This window comes from Rhea pennata, chromosome 2, assembly GCF_028389875.1.
Source record: "Rhea pennata isolate bPtePen1 chromosome 2, bPtePen1.pri, whole genome shotgun sequence".
NCBI lineage: Eukaryota > Metazoa > Chordata > Aves > Rheiformes > Rheidae > Rhea > Rhea pennata.
This window is the reverse complement of record NC_084664.1, coordinates 103,541,727-103,558,181: the sequence shown is the minus strand read 5'-3', so window position 1 is coordinate 103,558,181 and position 16,455 is coordinate 103,541,727. Positions and strand designations below refer to the sequence as shown.

Below are 16,455 nucleotides of genomic sequence, written 5' to 3'. Positions count from 1 at the left end.
CCAGAGAATGATTCCTGACCTGTTTTAGATATTAGCATAGCCACAGCTTGTGTTCCCACCTGCTATGCAAGTTAGTCCTCAAGGGGCTGCGTTATTTTCTCCTCAAGTCTCCCAAGTAATGCAGCACTTTGTGTTTCTGGAGCTGTGAGAACCCTGGGGAATGCAATAGACTGGGTAAAGAGAGGAAGGGATCCTATGCAAGCTCTGTGCACCTTTGCAGCATGATGCATTTCATGATGTGCTTTTAAATGTACCTCCTTGCTTCACTGAACAAGTTTAGAGCTAAAGTAATATTGTACAATTCAGAGCTAAAAGTTACGGTTTCGGTTGCAACAGTCTACATTAAAAACAAAATAATTCAAATCCTCCTGGAAATGACCACAGATCAAAATAGATGAAAACACGCAATTCAAAACCCTCTCTTTAACTTTATTTTGGCAAAGAAGATATCTTTTAGTAGTTAAATTCTGACTTTAGCAAAAGGTTTCTTTGCTAAAAGTAAGCTAAGAAAGAATTATATAAACACACTTCTTGTAAATACACAACTTGCTCTTCTGCAACAAAGTGTCTGCAATTCTGATCACAGTGAAACTTGTGGAAATACAGGCAAAACAAGCCCAGAATGATGACTAATAATTGTATAATTGCAGAAGAAAAAAAAGAACAAAAAATACGCATTTCTTCCACACTAAATTGACCATCTAATCAAAAATGGATGGATGGAGTGATCATTTCTGGCATCCCCACTCACAGGTAAATTCCATTCATATCTTCCAAACTTTTTCTGTGGCTACAATGTCAGAATGTCAGAAAAAGTTGCTGTAAAGTCCAAATGAAAAACACCAAAGCTATTTCATAAAGTGTTTTTACTTCAAATCTTAAAAATATTCCATATTTAGCTTCCAATGATCTTTCTGCGAAGATGTTTAACAGCATAGAAAGACTACTTAATGCTTGTAGGTCTTGTCATCTTTTTGATCTAATTATCTTACATAAGTGTTGTCTGTAGATTTTACATTCACTGGAGAAAAAAAAGGCACTGGGTTCTTCCAACTTACAACGGAGGAACAGTTGCAGCAAAAGCACACAATTAAGGTTTTAATTCTTATCAGCCTCTAAGTCTGTGTAACTGACAGCGAATGTTAAGCAAAATACCTGTCTGAATTTGCCAGACTGCCTGAAAGTAAGACATTGAACTAAACGCCTACCCCCATCTACCTGAGTTTCTACATCACTAAGAGTTTTGAATAATCCTTGGTATTTCACGTTGCTCAGTTACTGTGGATGGGGAAGCCACCTGTGGCCTTCTTTTAGAAGAGGATTCTTTTCTTTGTTTTGATAAACACATTTTGAAACCAAAGATTTCCATGAAACACATTAGGCAAATGGACTTTGAGCAGACATTTTTAGTTCTGGGATGCATAACCACTTGATAACACCTGTAGCCTTCTTAGAGCAAGGAGAGCTTGATGATGTTCAGAAGAATGTGCAAGACCTTCAAGACAGCTATGTCTAAATATCCACAGACATATAAAGTAGGAGATTTGCTTCATATCTCCATAAAGCAATTCTAGCCCATATTTATATTTATAAATAAGTATTCAATTATTAAAAACTGATAGAAACATACAAGTAATATGATTCTAGATTTTATTCTCAATTGCTGATATGTATTGTGTCAAGTATGGTCATCCCACTCCACAAACAAAGGAATTTACTCTTATGAATTCTCCTATGCAAATTTCCCTTTGGAGCATACATGCCAAATTTTTGCAGCCTAGTAAAGGCTAATTCTGCTTATGTGGCTATGGTTGTTTCTGGCAGCTGTGAATTTTGCCAGATGAGAGATGTGTACCTGTGAACCACAGGTAAAATTGGACCCAATAAGGGAATGTAATGCATACACTCAGCTATTTCCTACATTTTCTGGATGCTCAATAAGGTTAAAAGGAAGAACTTTACAATGCATTTCAAGAGGCAGATGGGACTCAGCAGAATCTCCTCCCTAGCACGATTATTTTTGTACTGAGTCCATGACTGCTGGATGACCTAAAGAATTTATTTTAGAAAGGCATCCAATCTGGACTTCAAAATTTCTAGTTGTTCCAATGGTTAATGATTATTACTACCAAAATAGAAAGACAGTGAAAAAAAAGAAAGAAAAAGAAACTTCTAGCTGTTTGATCTGCTTATGCCTTTGAATGTTAGGATAGTCCTTTGCAATCAGAAATCCTCTTCTCTTGTAGAGACTCAGAGTGCATGATCACAGTAATTTTTGCCAGCTCCTTTACTTCACCAAAGTAATTTTGAAATGATAGAAGATTGCATACATTTAAGATGAGCTACAATATGGAAAAAAAATATATCGTGAGATGAAATTCAATTTTATTAAAACAAACTGCATACTGGGGCCCTCGCTCAAGGCCATTAAAGACAGTAGGAATTGTGTTTGAGAGAAGCCATCATAATGCCTAGATTATATCTGATAGTAAAAAATGAAGGAAAGAAAGTAAGCAGACAGAAAAGAACCTGGTGATCCAAATACATATTTAAACTCACATCACACAGCTGTCACTGCCCCATAGTCCTTGTATGCAGAACTCTCTAAAGATATGAACAGGAGATCGCAATGCATGAATGATATTTTGGATCACATTGATAGTCCCCCTAGTCTGGTACTTGATATTCAAGAGTAGCTAGAAGTTATTCCAAGTGTGTTGGAATCTTAATAATAAATATAGGAAATAAGATGCATATAGAGATATTTCTGGCTTACTCTAAAATCTAGTGGGTGTTTATGCATCCGCTGTGCTAAATTAACAAGGATTATCCACTCTATAGATGCCTACCCCAAAATGTTGTTCAGATATCTTTTATTAATTCGCTATTTATTTTGTTGGCTTTTTCCGGATATTGCTATTCCTGATTCTTTTTTAGATGACAGAAATTGACAGGGTGAGATTAGAGCTGAAAATCTTGTGCAACATGCATCAATCTAATCAAATTATTTACTAATATAACAGTTACCATGGTAGGTTTAAAATATCCAGGTATGATCCACATTTTCTCCACTATGGTTGGACAAGAAGCAGAAAACTTCAGTGTTGTAAAAAAATTATCTGAAATTATTTTTTTGTCTGATTGACTTTTACTAGTTTTCTTAAAATATAACATCATATCTGTGGAATTCAGATTATTCTTCGTACTATGCATTACTCTGCACTTGTCAACATAGAATATCATCTTCATCATACAACCTGTTTTATTAAATCATTTCTTCATAAATTATTCTTAGTATTTCTGCTTTGAGCTAAATCAGTCTCTTCTAAATCAATCTTTCAATATTCCAATATCAATATTTTGTCACCTTTCAGCTTAATAACTATCTTTTTCTAAGTAGTTAATTAATATAATAAAGACAAATATCTTTACAATAAAGGTCTTTCAGGCACCTTCTTACTAAGAGAAGGATCACCTTATGGCTTAAGATACGGGAGTAGGGTTTACAAAAAGAGTCATATTTCAATTCTTCCGTAGCCTTGCTCTTTAATGATAAAGTATATCTCTCCACCTCAGTGCCTTGAACATAAAATAGCCCACAACATAAAATATTTCTTTCCAGCCTTGCAGAAATGAGAGATAATTTGATTAGTGTATGCAAGAAGACCTAGGTCTAGGAACCCAGGTAAATGTAACAAAAGTGAAACACTAAATAGTACACATTGAACCTAAATATTTAATATTTATTTTGATTTTATTTAATTTTTATTTTTATTTGATTTGATTTAATTTCTAAGCTATGAAAGAACATAAATGTTTGTCATACAACTACTTAAATTCCAGTCTCAAGTAGGAAGAGTTTTGGAAGACTGGACAAGCAAAAATTTTCCCTTAGAAGGCTTGTTTGATTCAGTATTTAAAATCACATCTTTCTATTAGTAATTTGGGGCTATATTTGAAAAGACAGGGAATTTTCTTAAGGTGCCTAATGGGGTTTTCCAAAACAGCTAGTTCCATTTGAATTAGCTATGCACTTTTGAAAATCTCTTTTGGAACTATCTGTATCTTTAATAAAGTAAACATTGCTATAATTCCCTAGTTCCCTCATTTGTAACTAATAATTCCGTCCAACTAAGTATGGATAGCACAATCATCAGTGTTACACTTGTACATGTTCATAATTTATGTATGAATCATTTTGGTCCCAATGACTTGCCATTCTGTTTCTGCATTTTTTCTGTTACTGAACTCTAACAATATCTAATCTTTCTTGACTTCCACAGATTCATTTTACTTTTTTACTCTTCAATATCTAGCGTGCTAAGACTGATAAAATGAAACCATTTAACTTACATGTAGTATACCTCCAGCTCTTTGCAGATCACTTCCATACTGCAATTATCTGTTCTTTAAAAATTATGCCTTGCAGCTGATTGGTATTAATATTTATTATTTTTTGTGTGCTTCATTTGTTTTCATCTCTGATGAAGAATTGCGCAGAAAATAATTTTTATGCTTACTATATGATGGTTTTCTGTATGAAAAGAAATTTTGTCTAGCTATACTTGTCTTCCTTGATTCAGCTGGGATAAACTTAAAAAACCTATAAGAGAAGTCAAAAGCATTTAAGTTTCCTATATTTACTCTTTTTACTCATTTTTAAACATTGTCTTTGACAGCATCATGCGACAGCATCTTAGATTCTAGCCATTTTCCATACATTCTGAAATTAATTATACTGCATTTATTATTGACTGACTCATCCATACTTATCACCTGAGCTGATTTATGAAGGTACTTTTTATGGATTTTTTTTCCAAAAAAATAATAATTTATGTGCTGTGATATGCCTTCCCTAAATCTTGTTTCCTAGAAATATTAATCATGATCATAGGCTTTACCCACTCTTCACATATGGTAAACTGAAAGACATCACTGTTTTTTGAAACAGTTGCTGACAGAATATTGAGATTTTTTGGCTGGTCACCTTCTATAATGTAGACGCACTCTCTGTCAGGAGGATACTTGTTGGGATAATTGGGAGAAGTGAAGATGCCTCCTTCTGCATATTTTGTCCAAGTTCCACACTGCACTGGTTTCTGTCCTTCGGAAGTAGTTTGCTTTTCTGTAAAATGATTACATTAAACATTATATAATTAGCTCATAATTTATTATGTCTCTCTGACACTTAGAACTCTCTTACAGGTTAAAACAGTCCTTTCTGCTAGTAGTCTAAGGTTTCTTTGTGTTAAGATGAAGAGTATCATCACTGATTTGGGAAAAATGAAGCTGCCCTTTAGGGATATGAATATCTAATTCGAATTCAAAATTTCTTTTCATTCAAGACTGATTTCAGAGGAGAGAGGAGGCTTGGATGTCTAGGGGAAGACCTATTTATGCTATTTTTTAAATAATACCTTTGTAGGGAAAGTATATGCTCAAAAAAGTGGGAGATACCGCTTTCGTATTCATATGTCTCAAAAGACTCAAGCACATGCCCCATCAGCAAGCTACATGCCACGGGCAGGAAAACATCAGTCATGGAATCAAGGAGAAAACGTGTAGAATTCAGATAGAATATGCGAATTGTTTTTAATCCCCAGTAGCTTGGCTCCACATCCACCTGACGGAGATGGACGGAGGGAATTCCTGGATTGTGGTTCTAAGATTATCTTTATTTTTAACTTGCTGTTTTCTGCATAAATGTAGCAATACCTCTGGGGCCAGGAACCAGACTCCAGAATTTCCTTTCTTCTAGGCAAATCATTAGAGAGCAGAGTCAGCCCCTCTTGTTTGCTTTCTTCCTGTCCCTGAAACTCTTGTACTCTCTCCTGCACATTGACACAGAGCCTGGAGATAAAGGCTGAAGAAAGGGAAGAATCACTTCCTTGATGTCTTACTTCAACAGTAAGGCTATAAGAGGATGGATGCTGCTATAATCTGATCAGTTTTAGGGAGAAAAAACACTAGACGGGTCTTACAGGGAAGGATTCCTGGTTCTAGACCTCACAAAGGTGTCTAGGGAAGCTCCTGTATATTGGAAGCTCAAAATATATGTCTAAGAAAAACTATTCCACTTAACTTAAGCTATTGATGCTTAGCACCAAATCATTAGAGGCCCTTTCAATCAATGGGGGAAGACAGGTACCTTCCAAGGATGATGTTAACCACCTAATATATGACCTGTACCAAGGATGATGTTAAACACACAATACATGGCCTGAACATTAAGTATTTCTTTCTTCATGTTTGTATCTGAGCTGAGGACAATTCCTGATTTCCTAAAATGAATTCAGACCCAAATTCAGACACCCTCTGGGCTCAGTATCTCTCACAGCTCAGCTCTCACCACACTTAGCACCCAGATTTTTTAAGAACCTCCTTCTATCCTTACCCTGAGCAAGGAGCCAGGATGCCTAATTCCAGATTTTGAAATCTGCTTCATCAAGCAAAGGCATTCAAAAGCTAGCTATTCCAATTTCCAATTGGTATATGCCTGCATCTTTAATTAGACCTAACCAAAGATCAGACACACTTGTTAAAACAAGTTCCATTGGATTTTTATCAGTTCCTAGGCACACTAATACCAAAAACAAATGAACAAAAGGCAGGCCCTAGACATAGGTGTGCTATTAAAAACTAACAATTGAAATTCATACTTTAAACTCTACAATAATGTTTGAAATAATGTCTGGAGTCTACATACCTGTTCCTTTTTTGGTTGCCCCAGACAAATGTAGGATGATTAGACTTGCTACAACTGAAAGAGAAAAATAAATTGGATATCACAGTGTGCTAGTGTCTGCAATCAAGCAACTGTAAACATCTATCTCAAAAGAATACAAGTTTAATAGAATTACAGCACAAAAACAATCTGCTTCATGTTTACTTGCATCTTTAAATTACATTTCTCGCACAAACACATTTTGATTGCTCATGGAAGTAATTTTTCTTCATAAATGTATACAAATAAAGAGGAGATCTTGGTTAAAAAAAATCCTCAAGCCTTGATGTTTTCCTCCTTTTTCTTTCCTTTCTAAATATAAAGCAAAACATTTAATCAATATTTATTTATGTAATCATAATAATAAAATAATAATAATAAAATTATAGTAAAATAGTAGTAAAATAGTGGTTGCTTCTAACAGAGGGAGACAAAGCCTACTAAGTTTCAGTGCCAGTAATCTCTGTTACTATGGCATATTAAAATTTGAAAGTGGATATTGTGACTATAAAAGAAATGAGGGGTTGGGTTCTTCACATTCATCAAGGCATTTGCAAATTCTCAGTGAAATAAATTATTGTATGTGCTTAACAGTCCCATTAATCTAGTTTGTGAGATTCTCTCAGAGCACATTGCTTTATGCTGCAATGAATCTGCAGCCTGTTTTACAAATAAAAATTTCCTATCTCCAGTCATGATAGGACATCTGTGCCTATTGAGAAATAATGTGATCTTTCTTAGCTTGACTTCAAGCTATCTAGCATAATTCCTGAGTTCCTGGGAGTTACAGAGTATTAAATTTTGACCAGAAAAAGGCTAAGAGGGGAATGCTTAGGCAAGTAGTAGCGATTCTGCTTTGGAAGAGCAAGGGAGAAAACATCCCAGTTACTAGCTATCTACCTGGTGAATAAATCACTCACTGAGGGTAGGGTTTTCTTCCCGTTACCTATATCTTGCTCAGCTGTTGCAGAAAGTGAGTTAGCAAGGGCAGAAGAAAACAGATCCATCAGTTCCTGGAGTGCTTTGAACCCAGCTAGTCTGGCACTCAGCCTGGACATTGTGCCTAGACCTCACTAAAGCTAAAGTACAGATGAACTTGCATGTTTACCCTGATTACTTCAGATCGATGAGTTGCCGTTTGTAATGTTGACTATGAGGAATTAATAGACTTGTGGTCTTTAATGAATGGAGTACTTTCCTCTTCTTACTCCCAAGAGACACCAAAAGGCATCACGGGCTAGTCACCACCTGCCCAAATAGTCCCTTCTCAGATGGTGTTGCATCATTTTCAGATTTTATACTATAAATTGTGTGCACTTTTAACCATGGAGAAGGCCAATTTCTCCATATTTCCAGTATTCTAATGGTGTTGAGATCTATATTTCGATGCCTTTGACCTTTTCCATGTGCCAGAGTTTCAGACATGGAGCATGGCTACCTGATTAAACAGGGAAAGGTTGGAAAGCTGCGAAAATGAAGACTTGGCAGTGTACTCACTGTTTCTTGGTCAGACTCACCGCCCCTGTGCCTTTTGAATCCCCAGTTAACAGAGACGGATGTTGGCAGAGCTGGTAGTTAAAAACTCTTCTGTGTCATCTGCATTCAGCGAGAACATTACATCTCCTACTCAGATCTGGATGTTACCCAACCATTCATGCCCTCACTTTCCTCAGAGATGGATTCTGCAAATACATGCTAGCTGAGACTCTACCCTTCGGCTATGTCAGAATCTGAAGGCAATGAAGGATTTGCCCATTTACTAAGTTGCTCATTTACTTAGCTGTGTTTCCTGCAGCGAACATTTTGCATCTATGCTCATAATCCTCACCAGCCAAAATCTAATTTCTCAGTAGAGTAAGGTGTTAGTCTGTGGAGACAGCTGCAGATATTCTTTCTTCCCACAGACATGTGAGAGCTAGAACAGGAGACATAGCAGCTAAGTAAACTCACAGCTAAGTCAGAGACATTTCTTGTTAGGTAGTTAATAACAACTCATACCTTATTCTTACAGATTCCTTTCAAGCACCTTTAAGTATTAACTCTCCCCTCTTTTTCTATACAGAAAAAATGAAGTTCAGAGAAATAAAGTAAGTTGTCCAAGTCACCAAAATATTATTGCAAAGATGATAGAAAAAAACTGGTCATTTCAATGTCAGTCACACTCACTAGAAAGAAAGCTTCCAAGTCACAGAGCCATGTTACTCCAGAGCATGGAACTCTGCTTAAACATCATCATGCCAATATTCATTACTGACTAGGAACTGAAATAATTTTGAACATAAAATGTAATGGGCAAGAAGACACTAAAATACTCTAAGTTTTTTTCTTGATATATCATATCCACAACATTTGGTTACACAGAGCAAGATACTTCTCCTATATTAAAAAAGAGAGTGAGAGAACGCACTCAATTTAGTGTCATTAAAACCAGCGTTACCAAAATGCGTATATTGCCAGAAAGTAAATAAATGATGGGTTTTATGGGAAAAGATGACAGAATATGTTTCATTCAAGCTTCAGGAGAATCCTGTTAATTCTATGACCCCTCTCCTTTTTTCATCTCAAACCACAGGAAAAGAAATAAATACTCCCAGAAGCCTAGTCCTGTAGTCCTTACTCAGGCACGGTCACTCAGGAAGCTTTGACAATAGAGCAACAATATTGGCGTTATCTGGGTTTAAGAATTATTTCAAAGTAGTTCCCACAAAATTTCTTGTTGCACTCTCTGCCTTCCTCCTCCCTGTTTCTCACCTAATCATCAGTCTAGCTATAATCATGCTCTCCAGTAATCATGCTCTCTGATAACGCATCTTTGGGGATTTTTGCATTTTTCCATTGAAAGACATACATTAAAAAGTCTCTCTCTCTCGGCCAGACAGCGCCTGCAGGCTTTGATTTGGCACGCGTGTGGTTTAGCCCGGTGAAGAGTTGTTGGATAAGCTTTACCACCATAGCATTGCTATTTCACAGGTCTGGGTGTTCAGAGAGGTGCTGAAGGGAACTGTGCCCGCTCGAGCCTCTTCAGGGCAAAATTGGGGGCCGGGGGGGGGGGGCGGGGGGCAGTTGCAGGCAGGTAGCCTGAGGTCCCTGGGGATCGTCACCCACTAATTAACGTGTTTCGGTGCCTCCCTCCTGCTCCCTGGGGATTTTTCCCGAGGGGAGAGCGAAGCCCGCTAGCGGGGGCGCCACGGCTGGTGCGCGCAGCGGCCCGCAGCCGCGCCGGGAACCCCGCCCGGGGTGGCCGCCCCCGCCGCGGCGCTCGGCGCGGCCCCGCGCCTCCGGCCCGCAGCCGCGGCGCCGCCGGTTCGAGTCCTGCCTGCGGCTACACTGCACCGTTGCGAAAAGCGAGGGTAGTTTCCCCCCGCCCATCAGTTCGAAAGCCATCACACTTAGACATAGCGCCCAGGGGAAAGCCTCCAGCCTGCACAAACATGGACACACCACCACCACCACCCCCATATCACCGTGCAAACTCCAGCTACCGACCTCCTTCTGCTGCACCGCATAGTAGTGGCGATGGAGAGAGGGGGACAAAGTTTACCCCCACGCCATGAAGGTCTGAGTGTCCCGTTATCCTAGCTGCGGAGACAGCACAAGGTATCCCCCCGCCTGCGCGGAAGCAGAGTAAAGCCGGGAGGGATGGCAAGGGGGGGAGATACTCACTGTGAAAGAAGCTGCGCCCATGGGTCATGTCTGTTCCTTACACAAGGGGCTACGGTCTCCACTAATTCCATTTAGATATGGGAGGACTTCCAGTGGCGGGGAGAGGACAGAAGTAGGAAAAGAAGAAGAAGAAGGAAAAAAAAATAAAACTGAAGCCCACACACAGCAGAGCGGAGCAGCCTTTCCTCTCGCTCTCTCTCCCTCGCCGCCTTCAAATAATCACCGCCGGCTCAAGCACATCACACCCGGGCTACCATCCTCACCACCACGAGCCTTGCATCGCGGAGGGCACGGCGGCGGCGGCGGCCCGCGCATCCAGGTGCCGGCGGACGGCGGCGGCGGGGCGAGTCGAGCCCCTAGTCACCAGTTTCATACAAAACCAAAAGCAGATCGAAGCATTTCCTGCAGGACTCCGAGCCCAGCGACTTCCAGCCCTTCGGCTTCTTTTGATGCATTGAAGAAGGGATTAATGGGTCCGTCATCAGCTCCCTGTGCTTGTTTCTCTGAAGGGGTGGGGGTGGGCGGGAGGGAACCCAAAGAGAAGGGGTGGGGGAAAAAGATTTACCAAATAGGGGATTTAGTCATATTTGTGTGCAATGCGATCCTTATTAGAGAAGAAATCCTTTAAAATCGAACAAATCCATTTTGCAAAACCCTCTCCCTGCGTCTTGCATAGTATCAAGCAGTAGCAGCGGCAAGAGGCTGAAAACACATTGCACCGTCTCAAATCCTCTCGGGAGCGGATGGAGCGAGATAGAGATGGATGAGGGTAGAGAGCTGTCCCCTTACTCCTGCAGCCCAGGGCGAGGAGCAGAAGCAAACCCTGCAGACTCTTCCATCCATTCAGCGCGGGGGAAGGACGGGAGGGGTGAAAGAGTGCTTTCAAAACTGAGAAAGAAGGAGTAAGAGGAGAGGGATTTTTTGCCCTCCCCTGATCAGTTTATGGACTAAACAAAACGCTCATGGGTTTCCCCTTGAACTGCACCTGTCGAAAGGAAGCAGAGAAGATTTTCCCCTTTGAGCGGAGACTTTCCACGTACACACGCACACACAGACACAGACATACACAGACGCATGCACACACACACACACGCAGAAGGGAGCGATGAAAGTTTAGCTGTTAATCCTCCGGCCGCAGATACAAGGATTGCCTCTTCCAATCAGCTCAAAGACGACAGCAAAATCTCTCTCGTCCCCTCCCCCCTCCCCTTTCCAGACTGCTCTCCCCCACCCCCAAATCTCACCCCAAACACCCATCCTTTGAGGAGAAGGCGGGGGGGGGGGGGGGGACAGGAAGAGTAGGGGGAAAATTAGTAAGAAGAGTAGCGAGAGGAGCAGTAATGATCTCAGGGAGGAGAGGAGCGGCGGGCAGCGTGCCCTCCTCGCCTCCCCTCTCGCCTGCAGGCCCGCGGTAGCCGGCAGCTGCCGCCCGCAGCGCCGCGGCCCCCCTCGCCCGTCCGGGGCCGCCGAGGGGGGCGCGGGGGGAGGCGGCGAGAGCCGGGGAGGGCGAGGGGCAGGGAAGATGCGCGGCGCCCAAGCGCGAGGGGACGGGATCCCCTCGGGGTGTGCTGCGGGGCAGGGGGGCAGGAGCACCCGCAGCCCCTGCCTCCGCGGCGGGGCCGCCCCGCTCCGCGCACCAGCTGCTCCGGCCGTCTGCGAAGGGAAAAGTGCGCCGGCACGGCCGGGGGACGCGCACGGCGGGCGGCGAACCTGGGCCGGGAGGGCCGGGGGGAGGAAGGCTGCAAAAAAATGTTAAAACCGAAATGCAGTCGCAGATCCGCCTGTGAGGAGCAAAGGTAACGGTAAGCGGAGGGCGAGCCCCGCGCCGCCGGCGTTTGCAGGAGGGCTGCCCGCGGCGGGGCGCGGAGCGGAGCGGAGCGGCGCGGCGTGCGCGCCCGCGGAGCCGAGCTGCTGCCGCCGCCTCCCCCGCCGCGGCCGCGGCCCGGGGCCTGCGCGGGGCGGGCGGGCGCCTCGGCACGGGGCTGCCGCTTACCTGGAGGGCAAGAGCGTGCTCGGGCGACCTGTTGTCTGCAGGGCAGCGCTCCAGAGAGGCAGGCGCCTCTGCTCCCCTCGGGGCAGCGAGGCATCGTGCAACTGCTGATCCGAAAGGTGAATGGTGAGAAAAGCCTCGTTATTTTCAGTAAATCACGGTGATTTATCAAAGCACCTTGTTTTTAGCTTCTGGATTGTCTGTCTGCTCTGTACTCTGAAATCAAGGAGGTATCTGCCATTGATACTTAGGAATTCAGACAGTCAGCAATAGCGACACGCACATTAAGATAAATCTGAGGTGATCTTGGCTAGCAGAATTCATGCATCCAGTCATCTATCCAGCCATCAGTCCAGCCAGCCTGTCTTTGAGCATTTAAAAATCCTGCCGGGTGACAAGGGCACAAGATGAAGCTACAGGGCTCTGCAATAAACTCTTTCTAATAAGGAATATAGAGGAAACTTGACTCTGTGAAAGGATTCATCTATGTTTTGTATCATCTGTCTTGCCATTAGCAGCATCAGGTCTGCAGCTGTTAATCTTAATAAACTGTCCCACTCTGCTTTCCAACCCTCTCAGCACTTCCTCTGACCTTCCCCACTCCTTCCCGCCTCCAGTAAGAAAACCTTATTTGTTCAGTAATTGAAAGTCACCTGATTTATCCATAGAATCAACTTCTATAATACAGATGTGCAGAACCTCCCTTATTCAAGCGACAGTAGAGCAAATGAAAAAGGACAGTGGCGAAAACAGTCATAGGAGTGTTTCTAGACAGATCTCTCTCCTGCAAGAGGGTGAAGACATCCAGATGGCTTAGTTTCAAGTTATAGTTACTTTAAAAGGGTATAGGACAAGTTGGCATAAAACAGCTGATTTTGCTGTTCGGGGAAAATTTGCTGTGTCACATCATGTAACAGTAAGCGTCCTCAGCTTTCCTCTTCTGAAATAGGGTGTTTTCTTCTTAAAAGGTCTCCATTCTATTTTGATTGCCACTGCTTGTATTAAGGACGCCATTGCAATGGTATTGATAAACAGCACGTGTAGCAATATGTTTCAAACATGTCAAAATGTAATTGTACACTCTCACTACGAAGTGAGACATCCACAAAATAGCTGAGGAGCAGCCATGATGACCACTGCCTGTTTTGTTAATGAGACCTTAAGGGGATATCTCAGGATCTACATAGTCGGATGCTAAAATCAGTAGGTCTGTTCCAATGGGTTTATAAGCAAGCACAAAAGTGCTTATCAGTTAGAGATTGGTCCAAATGAGTTTCTAGCTCAATAGATCTCCTGTAGAGAGTTAGAAATTTTGAACCTCATACAGCTACTACAGTCTTCATCCTATTTGGGGGGGGGAATGTGTTTTACATCTCATTTTGTTGCAAAACCTGTGTTTATGTGAGTTTTTGTAAATACTCCTGCTAAAAAGATAGTAACTCATCAATCAGCATGTACATTTCAGCATACAGGTTTTATGCAGGTGAATGTCTATGTTTATGCCGTATAAAATGTTTAAAGAAGGTTTTGTGGCTGGAACAGAATAGTGACCATAAGTAATTTTCTTAAAGGACAACTAGGTATTGTTTGGAATCTTCTGGATTCAATAAAACTCCTATTGTCCTTTAAATGATACCATTTAAAAGGTCATTAAGGTTTACATGTATGCTTTTTTGCATTTTTCTTTGAGTAAGAATATTAGAATTCAGCTTTGTTTCATTACATGGAACTACAGCTGGGTTTTTAGATTAGAAATGTACTTTTCATCTTATTAGTTCTTTATTGGATGCCAGCTGAAATATAATTTTTTTAAAAATAAGCAAAACACCCAAAAGAGTTATATTTCATGATTCAGTGCATATCTCAGTGTTATTCTTTGTAGCTTTAACCAATCGTTACATGGCAATCCCTTTGTACAGTAGATTCTGTCAGTATCTCTCTTTCACATTAGCAGTCAAGCTTTCTCTTGATTTTAATGGGAGTTTGTTTGGAGCAAGATATGGAGTGCTTTCTTCTTATGCTCTAAAATCTCTAGCCTAATCTAAAATAAGCTTTAGGACAGCATGGCAGAAGGGACATCAAGCAGTTGAAGATCAATTTAAGCACTTTCAAGTTGAGATTTACAAAATGGAAAAAAAAATACACTATGAAAATAGTTCTGACAGTTTTGTAGGAACAGTTTCTCATCAAGACATATGTGAAGGACTGGACACTTTTTTAAATTGATAGAAGAAAAGCTTTTTGTCTTCTGAACTGTGTTATACTAATATAGTAGTCCCAAGGCAAAAAATAAAAATTAAAATATATATATATATCTGCCTTGTTTTCCCCCTTCAGTACTCAATCTTTGTGTTTACTACGATAAATAACATAAGTAAATACCAGGAGAAGAAAGAGAGAGAAGGAGAAGAGATTCTCTCTCTTTTTTTTTCTTTTGATAAGGAAGAAAAAAATCTTTTTAAAAAATCAGGATAGAATTAATTACTTTGATCTGTTCAGTAGAATAAACAACATAATGAGCAGTTTTATTTCAGAGTTATATTCTAGAAGAATTCCTAGTTTGCCTTCCTATGTGATAGAGACCTTAAAATATAGCTGTATTTTCTCCTCATTGAGTAAGGGGATATCTTTTGGAAAGCCACGCTGTCTCAATTAAAAAATTCCCAGTATGGACAAATCCTTCATAAATTGTCCCAGCAACTATTTCTCCATTAAAATCTCTCTGATTTCTAGTTAGAATTTGATCAGCATTTATACTTTTGCTTGGCTTTCCAGATAGTCTTACCATAGCCCAAGTGTCCCATTGACTACTGTTCAAGCTATGCTCCTTAAAAACTCCTCTTCAGGCAGCTAAAAGACTCAAAGGGTTCAAAATAGCTGTGAATACTCTCACATTACCATGGAAAGACTCCATGAACTGCAAGAAATAGAAAAGTTCCAAAACAGAGCAAATATTGGCTTACCGTTCTATAAACAGAAATCCATCCATTTTGGGGTGAGAAATAAGAAAGAACAGAATAATAGGTCACTAATCTACATTAAAAAAAAATCAACGGTGTGAATTCTGTGCTAAAATATTTAATCACAGATATACTTTTTGTCATACTCTCTTTGTGAAAGGTTTTGTTGACAGAATGTAAAAAATCTAAACTGCAGGCCCAGAATGATGCAGCTATACACAGTGTGACATTTGGAAAAACTAAAATGCATCAGCAAGCTGATCAGCACATCTATGCTAGTGCTTTAGTATAGCTCAGGACTGTGTTTTTGGACTGCATCTCCCAATTATCCCCACTTACTGTCCACTGGAGCAGCATTGGAGATGCATGAGCTGGATTACTTTTGGCTGAAAGTGAACTGAAAAATGTGCATGGAGGAGCAGAGTTTTTTGTTTTCCAGCTTCTAAAGAGAATGCAGTCTATAGGACTCGACGAAAGCCAATACTAAGTAAATCCTTCCAAAAGACATACAGAGAAGGCATCTCAGCATCTCAGTACCAATCATTCTGCCTTCCAGACAAGCTCCTTTTGCACTGACCTACTTATTAATGTGGACATATCCAATATTTCTTTCAGCTGAGCTAGAAGCCAAAACAATGAAAACTGAAATAGATTCTGTTCCTGTTATGATGAAACACCTACTGAGAAGCAGAATTTAAACAGGCACAGACACCTATTTGATGTCAAGCTATCAGTATATTTTGGTTCCTTAAAAAGGAATCTATTCTGTCGTTATCCATTTTCCAGCTTCCTCAGGACTCTGCACTGTAAGTGCAGGAGGACTCTGGGTCTGCACCCTTCTGGCTAAATATCCTAAGCACAAGTATGGAACATCTCTTTCCACGAACTTTTCTTTGCAATTGAAGTTTGTTTCCCTTCTACGAGCTGATGCATGTGGTAACACTTACATACCAGAAACAAGTAATTTAATTTAAACAAAGAAAGAAAAAAAAATCTGCTACTTTTTGTCTGCAGAGTTACTCATAATTAGTTTAGTATTTGCTAAAACTTGCTGGATATGCATAATATTCCATGACTTCAATGAGGTAATAGACTTCTGTTTCTGCAGGAAGCTTACC

At 40.8% G+C, this 16,455-nt stretch overlaps 1 protein-coding gene across 1 annotated transcript in view; it reads right to left on the bottom strand.

Annotated features, from left to right (window-relative positions):
• Window positions 1–10,415, bottom strand: part of NETO1 (neuropilin and tolloid like 1) — a 63,454-nt gene extending 53,039 nt beyond the window's left edge. Inside the window, exons 1-3 of the mRNA XM_062568096.1 lie at window positions 10,388–10,415; window positions 6,707–6,760; window positions 4,988–5,125 (exon numbers count right to left, since the gene is read on the bottom strand). Coding sequence (XP_062424080.1) covers window positions 4,988–5,125; window positions 6,707–6,760; window positions 10,388–10,415 — 220 coding nt within the window. The remainder of the gene's footprint in view (window positions 1–4,987; window positions 5,126–6,706; window positions 6,761–10,387) is intronic.
• Between the last annotated feature and the right edge of the window lie 6,040 nt (window positions 10,416–16,455).